The 8,185-nt window shown below is 40.5% G+C and overlaps 1 protein-coding gene across 3 annotated transcripts in view; it reads left to right on the plus strand.

Annotated features, from left to right (window-relative positions):
* The window catches only part of LOC116687354 (solute carrier family 41 member 3), a 14,592-nt gene that overhangs the window by 2,934 nt on the left and 3,473 nt on the right, over nucleotides 1-8,185 (plus strand). For 2 of the 3 annotated variants that reach the window (XM_032512677.1, XM_032512675.1), the window contains exons 2-7: nucleotides 3,143-3,250; nucleotides 3,797-3,868; nucleotides 5,806-5,950; nucleotides 6,102-6,248; nucleotides 6,666-6,810; nucleotides 6,942-7,021. In XM_032512677.1, coding sequence (XP_032368568.1) covers nucleotides 3,143-3,250; nucleotides 3,797-3,868; nucleotides 5,806-5,950; nucleotides 6,102-6,248; nucleotides 6,666-6,810; nucleotides 6,942-7,021 — 697 coding nt within the window. Of the gene's footprint in view, nucleotides 1-6; nucleotides 574-3,142; nucleotides 3,251-3,796; nucleotides 3,869-5,805; nucleotides 5,951-6,101; nucleotides 6,249-6,665; nucleotides 6,811-6,941; nucleotides 7,022-8,185 lie in introns of those variants that run through there. The other variant, XM_032512676.1, reaches the window with a different exon arrangement.

The raw sequence follows: 8,185 nt of genomic DNA on the forward strand, positions 1-8,185 counted from the left end.
TGTGTGTGTGTGTGTGTGTGTGTGCTCTGTTTAAGTGGATGAAAGCAGCTTCTTTCAACTAGTCCACCATCTGCAAAAGTACTTTGTGTTGCTGGAGTTACAGGTAAAGGGCAGAACAAGCTTGTTTAGTCCACCCGTCACATTTATTTGCAAAACTACTTTAAAGAAACCAGCAAAGAACCATCACCTGTGATTTTGGGAACAGTCAAAACAGGAAATCCAGTTAGCGTTCCCTCTGTCTAAATGGATTATTTCCAAAGGAACGTCCTTCTCAAATCAGCTTGACTGATTCAGCAAAAAAGCTTGGAAGCGGATTTTTGTGGTGTCCTTCCCTACCGACGCTACAACCTGGCAGGAATGAGTTAACGGGGATCAGCCATGGTGGTGACAAATCTTTCTCTGGAGCTGCGTTTCCGAGGGAAGAAGCTGAGGGGCTTCACGTGCAAAGTGACCCGCTGGGCCCACGGTTTACTGCCCGAGAGCTCTTGGATCATCGCTGCCCAGATCCTTCTGCCGTACCTGTTGTCCGGCCTGGGCATGGTGGCGGCTGGGATAGTCATGGATGTAGTGCAAGTATGAAAAAAAAAAACACAATGCTCCAAACTGTGTCTGTGGGTGTGAGATGACATGATTGTACTGCCATTTTTTTCTTTTCTTTTCAATCTATTGTTGTTAATGCGCTAACACTAAATGCAAGACATTAACAGTTGATTGAAACGATCAATATGATTAGGTGTTGTTTTATGTTTTTATGACTTTTCATGATCACCACTGCTTTCCATTAGGTGTATTGTTTCATTTCCCTTTCAGATACAGTAGTGGTGAGTGGCTGCAAAGCAAACAGAGTCAGACAAAGGATGAATGGGATGCTTTGTAATTACTCTGTAGTCTAATAGTTAGGGATGACCCTTACAAACACTATAAAAAGCACTTGAGAAAAGAAAAAAATTACAATTAGGTAATTAGGTAAGTAGGCCTGCACAATTAATCGTTATAAAATCACTTCACTTTTCATGGCTTCAATTCTCATCTCATTTTACAAGCCGACTGCATCACAAACGCTACTTAAACATAAACTGTATAAAATAGGGTTTAAAGCGCTCCCAAGCGCAGCGATCCTCTCTCTTCTCTTTATTGAAGCCTCTATGTCTACAGGCTTGTTGTGATGTGCAACGTAATAACAATTTGTTTTGTCATAGTTCATGTGTGCAATAAACATTACGCTTCGTGAGAAAGAAAGAAAAAAAAAAAAAAAGGGCAATGAATCGTGATATCAAGCTAAAAAAATCGTGATTCATATTTTTTTTAAACTATCACACAGTAGAATTACATAATAATTTCATAATATTTGGCCTTTTCATATACAGAGAGAACATGACTGGCGCTGTAACTGTGCAGACAAACAACAGAACATAAAGGACAGAGCCAGGTAGACAGCAGTATCAGACACAGAGTCCGATAGAAACAGAGCCGCCTAATAACTCTCTCCCTGTTTAGCCTCTTGTAAACACCGAACGAGCATGGCATGACTGACACCCTGAACTATGCAGCGGGTCACCCAGAGCGGACAGATCCAGTTTCATGGGAGATAGGACATGGAAATACAGACGCTTGTCAAATCAATTAACACTCACTGGTCAAACAATTCAGGATGTCTTAATTCACTGCTGCTTGTGAGAGGCGGGAAGAAACATGATTAATCATTTGGAGCATGTTTAATTTTATAGTAAGGGTTGTGAAGCCTGTTTTTTTTCTTCTTCTCAATAACATGGACCGACATAGAGTAATTAATTCACTGCTGGCTACAAGCTAGCAATCAAACACAACAAAGGCTGTCACTTTCCATCTTCTGGTATTGTTTGTAATGAGAAAATGAAAATACTTTTATGGATTTCACAAATTTCAGTATGACACGTTATGCCGTAAACCGTTTAAATCTGAGCATGCGCAACTCACACCTGCGCTCGACTCCCATCGGGTAGTGACAGTGCTAGGCAGTTTTGGACATTTCTTTGCTGCTTTCTCACTTTTTGCTTGCAGGTTTCTCTATAGAGCTCCCCCCTACAGGTTTCTCTATAGAGCTCCCCTACAGGTTTCTCTATAGAGCTCCCCCCTACAGGTTTCTCTATAGAGCTCCCCTACAGGTTCTCTATAGAGCTCCCCCTACAGGTTTCTCTATAGAGCTCCCCTACAGGTTTTCTATAGAGCTCCCCCCTACAGGTTTCTCTTTAGAGCGCCCCCCTACAGGTTTCTCTATTAGCTCCCCCTACAGGTTTCTCTATAGAGCTCCCCTACAGGTTTCCTATAGAGCTCCCCTACAGGTTCTCTATAGAGCCTCCCTACAGGTTTCTCTATGAGCTCCCCCTACCGGTTTCTCTATAGAGCTCCCTACAGGTTTTCTTAGAGCTCCCTAAGGTTTCTCTATAGAGCTCCCCTACGGTTCTCTATAGAGCTCCCCTACCGGTTCTCTATAGAGCTCCCCTACAGGTCTTCTATAGAGCTCCCCTAGGTTTCTCTATAGAGCTCCCCTACAGGTTTCTCTATAGAGCTCCCCCCTACAGGTTTCTCTATAGAGTCCCCCTACAGGTTTCTCTATAGAGCTTGCCCTATAGCTTCTGAATTCAATTCAATTTCAATCCAATTTTATTTATAGTATCAATTCATAACAAGCGTTATCTCAAGACACTTTACAGATAGAGTGGGTCTAGACCACACTCCAGAATTTACAAGGACCCAACAGGTCTAGTAGTTTCCTACAGAGAAAGCAACAGTGCGACAGATAATGATGAATAGATATTTGGCAGCTCTGCAGACACAGTTTCAGACCAGCTGGTGAACATAGTCAAGCATTTAGCCAGATACATCACTCAGGAGTTGGTGGAGAACAAAAACAGAGCGTATAGAGGATGAATTTTTGACTTACATTGATGACCAGAAACACAACATTTGCTAATTAAACTTAAAAGGTGATTATATGTTCACAACATTTTTCCAGTAAATACTTAGCTAAATGTCCGCTTAAAAAAACAATACGCCCCCTATTTCTTGTGGTGGAGTTTGACTGTATTTGTAGTGTGAGCTGCATCGGACAAGCTCGTTGGTATCAGAAGGGGCATTAAAAAACCACTGTGGTGTTTTTCAGCACTGGGATGTGTTCAAGGAGATCTCAGAGGTGTTTATCCTGGTGCCAGCCCTGGTGGGGCTCAAGGGGAATCTGGAGATGACATTGGCATCCAGATTGTCAACAGCAGTGAGTGGAAACACACTCACATGCATGCAGCACACGCAAAAAAAAAATGACGACAGTTGTTTGAAATAATAAGAACTATAATAGAGTTGTTTTTTTTGGATTGCACACATTGGCACACAGACTTGGCACCAGCTTCCTCAACAAGTTAAGCTAAGTGTGTAGATACGTAGCAGCTGGTATTGGGGACTATGTACTCTGAAGTTTGTGACTCATTTTTAAAAAACTGATACTACCATTCTGTCTCCCAGCCAATGTTAAAGCCAGTTCCACACAAAATACGGAGAACCATACGCTTTAGCGAGCAAATGCCGTAACTTCAGCATCCATCACTAATGATAATTCATTATCAGTCCCTTAGCCTGAGTGATAATTATTACTCATTAGCTATGCACACTGTCGACCAGTCAGATCATTTCTCAGGGTCATTCTGACATGATGTTGACAGGTAGTTGGATTTTAAATGTGCACAGTGACACTTGAAAACAACTAATATGTAGGCTACAGTAATTGAGAAATGTGATCATGTGAACCTGTTTCCATCCACAGGCCAACACAGGGCAGATGGATGAGGCTCAGCAGCAGTGGAGGATGGTGTTGTGTAATCTGGCTCTGATTCAGGTGACACACTGCTCCACTGCACACTCTTTGTTGTATTAATAATAACACACTGCATCACTCTGCCGGCTTCAAGACAAGTCAATGCACTGTAATTCAAAAAGCTTTGCTGTCGTGATAAGATCATCATCATCTCACTTCACTAATGCATTGCAGCCAATTAAACACACAAAACAAAAGTTGAATTTTTTTTTTTTTTTTTAAATGGTAGATATAAGAAATTGAAGCACACGATCAAAAAATTGGGCTAATTCTTCCATTGCCTGCTAAAACTTAATTTTAGCACTAGGAGTGTAAAGTGGCGGGCCGTGTATTTTACACCTAGGCATTCAGTAGGGCCGTCTATCCTACAGCTATTAAACCACTTTAGAATAACCTCACCATGACAGTACAGGACAGGTATTTCAAACTCTATTTCACTAAGGGCCACACTGGAAAATGAGAATCACATCATGGGCCAGACATGTAGAGTTTGTTGACATGCTTTTATTTAGTCGAAAGAGTCAAATATTTTTGACTGCACTGTCACAAATAGCTCTCTCACTTACAGTTTTGTCCACATGAAGCCCTAAAAAGTCAGGAAAAATGTTCCCTAGCCATCATAGAGTTTAGTTAAGCAAACAATCATTATGATTACATTTTTTTAAGGGCTACCCTACTCACACCTGTTTCACAGGTTTAAATATGCAAACTCTCTGGGTCTGTGGGAATTTATGAGTCTCAAAGTCAAAACCTGCAAAATTCTGCTTTGAGTTTCTTGTAATTAGAGTCTGAAAATCCCATCCTTTTGGTAATTTATGGGGAATCTTAATTTATTTGTGGGCCGGATCGAAACTACTTGAGTTGACACGTGTGCTATAGGACATAATCTTATGGAATAAAGTGATTTAACAAAAGGCTCAACTAGAGAGTTTAAATACACTATTGCAGAGACATGAATACACTGTGACTGAAGCCATCACTTTTACACAATATGGCAGGATGCTGCACCACATATGGTCTTAATGAATGGGATTACCAAAGAAACAAAAACAAACCACAACAACTAGTCTTATACCACAAAGCAATCGAAAAAAACACACATAACACAACCGTCGATCAACAGGCTTCCCCACAAACACCAGCCAAGCTGCTGGGACTCAACAACACACATAACACACACACACACACACAAAGGCACAGCGGCCACTGACACTGTTCAAATCTTTAACACCAGCAGCAACAATCTAGCTAAAGCAAGCAGTAGCAGTTAGTAAAATACATTTTACTAAAATGCAGAAAAATCCGTTAAACTTACCAGAAAGCAGCTCATCATTTGAAGAACACGTACATCCACATTTCAACCATTAACTTTACCTCTAAAACTCGAAACAAACTTGAACCAACGTTACTGCTACGGTTGTGTGATGCTAGCTAGTTTTGCTTCTCGGCCACCGTATCCTAACTGTTCCGAAAAATGCTGACGTAGTTAACTACATAGACAAATGCTTACTCGAAATTTGATTGGCTACAGTATATAACAAGAATAATTTTCACCCGGAGACAGCACAGGGGGGAAATCTGATTGGATAAAAGCTCTAATTTAAGAAATGCACTGGAAGCCAAGGAGAGAGTAGCAATGAAATTACGGACCTTGTAAAACACATATTAAATTAATAAAGATATACATTTTACAATGTAAACATAATGATTTACAGAGATATATGATTTATTGAAATATATACAGTCTACAGTATATTCTAGAAATATATATATATATATATATATATATATATATATATATATATACTCTGTATATATATTTTTAAAAAAACTGTTTATGTCAGCCTTCAACTTGTAATTCCAATTCGGAGATATCGAGAATATCTGACATGTAATCTCCTATTTGACCTACTATAGATCGTTGTCTCACATCCCTCTGCCCTTTCCTTCATCCCCAGGTCCAGGCCACAGTCGTGGGCTTCCTGGCAGCCGTTGCAGCAGTGGGGCTCGGGGGTCTGACCAGGGGGAGAGTGGACCTTATCCAGGCTGCTGTCCTCTGTGCCAGCAGCGTCACCACTGCTGTCATCGCTGCACTGTCTCTAGGTCAGACAAAGGCACAAACTGCTGCAGAGGAATATATGGCTGAAAATGTATAAGATACACATAGTAGGCTACAACATATAGGGAAGTAGAGTTTATGAGCAAAATGTGTTGTTTAACTTCTTTGTCAAGTCTTCACCTTGTGCTTTGCCAGGTCTGTTGATGGTGGCGGTGATTATTGGATCCAGGAAGGTGGGCATCAACCCAGATAATGTGGCCACACCCATCGCTGCCAGCCTCGGAGACCTCATCACGCTGTCTCTGCTTGCTTATGTCAGCAGCCTCTTCTTCTGTTACAGAGGTCAGAGGTCACACATCACATTAAGAAAGCCCAATGAGTCACTGTCAGAACATTGTTTTTCTGCACCAGTATCATGTATGGACACTACTTTGTTGACAAAGAAGGTGAAACCTGATTAAAATCAGTTTCAGATAAAGAGCAAAAGATGATCAAAAAACTGAAAAGCAACAGCATCCTTGGTGTTCAGTACTTCAGCCACATGAGGGCAGCATAGTCCAGATTGTAGCAAAAAACTGCCTACAGCTCATAAGACTGTCATCATTTCTGTCATGGCCAGAATATTTGATGTCTTGTCCACTGTTTGACCCCTTCTCCTAAAAACAAAAACAAAAGTGTCATTTCTATTCAAACACCAATCAATGAAGAGTGTAATTAAAGATTTTTTACAGATGTATTTGGTGATATGTTGCTCTCCAGACATGTGGTACCTGCCTCCTGCGGTGTGCTGCTTCTTCCTGCTCCTTATCCCAGCGTGGGTCGTTATAGCCCGTCGCTCTCCACCCGTCAGCGACATCCTAAGGTCAGGCTGGCAACCGGTCATTTTGGCCATGTCCGTTAGCAGGTGAGCTGACCTGTAACTCTCTCTGTCTGTCTTTTTTTTCATTTTAATGAATCAGTATGGTTAGTGAATCTAGCCATTTTACACAGGTGTCCCACTCAGACTAATGTGTTGTATGTTTGTCTTCTTCCCAGCATTGGTGGTCTGATTCTGGATAAGACCATAGCCAACCCAAACTTTGAAGGTATGGCAGTGTTCACTCCAGTCATCAATGGTGAGTGGAAGATGAAAACATGTAAATCCAACCCATACATTTCTTATGTATAATCAGTGCAGAAAAAAGCAGCAAATACACACTTCATGATTGGTATTGAGCTTATAAGATTCAAATTTTGATGGTCATTATCAGTGGTCATGAGAGGGAATAGTAAGTATTTATGGATTAATACCTATAGATACTAGATACATATAATTCATTTATACAATAAATACATTCTTCTCAACCCTGACACTTTTAAACCTTTTAAGTAACTACCTCCATACTTTTGAATGCAGGACTTTTACTTATAACAGTATTTTTCCATTGCGATATTACAACTTTTACTTGAGATGAAGCTTAGAATCTAAAGTATTAGTATCTGCCACTGCAAAAAAACACAGTGAATATAAGCAGGATAACATGTCCTCAGTGGACATTTTCTCAGACAGGATCCTTATTTTAGAGTCCTTGGTTGATGAAAATAGGATAACAACTTTGATTAATTTTGCCTAAAATAAATATGATTGTGTATATAATCCCCTTAATTAAGTAAGTACGTAAGTAAAATTTATTTATACAGCGCTTTTCACAGCCAGGGTCACAAAGTGCTTTACAATGTTCATAGACAATTAAACATTATAGAGAAATAGTTGCAGAAAAATCAGAAAAAATCAGTGAAATTTCGTTCACATGCAAAGAAATTAGCAATGAAATGTTTTCCTGAAGGAGCAGACGGACCTGGGATTTATGGTTATGGTTTCAACAGTCCTAATCTTTGAAGAATGACAATCAAGCTTCATAATTAGCTTCATTATTATCAATAATGTCAACCGATGTAATGTGGGAATTGTTGGAGCATGCAGGCGCCCAGCAGCTAATCCCATTATTATTTAAAAGGACTTCAAATTTGTGCAATTAGTCAAACATGAGGTATTAAAGTGCTGCTGAAGTTGAGCAGTCAAAGGAACCTCAGAGAGGCGTATGTGGCCAGGTCTTCACTGACAGAAGTTTGTTGCCCACAAAGCAGAATACTAAGTAGAGAGGAATAACAATGGTCTCTACATATACCACAAGCCTGATCAGAATGCCAACTATGCAGTCACTGGCTCCCGCTTGCGCAGTATCTCTGCCAACTGCAGTGCCTCCAAAGACCCATGCATGCAGTGCTACCCCCCCCCC

Source organism: Etheostoma spectabile, chromosome 4 (genome assembly GCF_008692095.1).
Source record: "Etheostoma spectabile isolate EspeVRDwgs_2016 chromosome 4, UIUC_Espe_1.0, whole genome shotgun sequence".
NCBI classification, from domain to species: domain Eukaryota; kingdom Metazoa; phylum Chordata; class Actinopteri; order Perciformes; family Percidae; genus Etheostoma; species Etheostoma spectabile.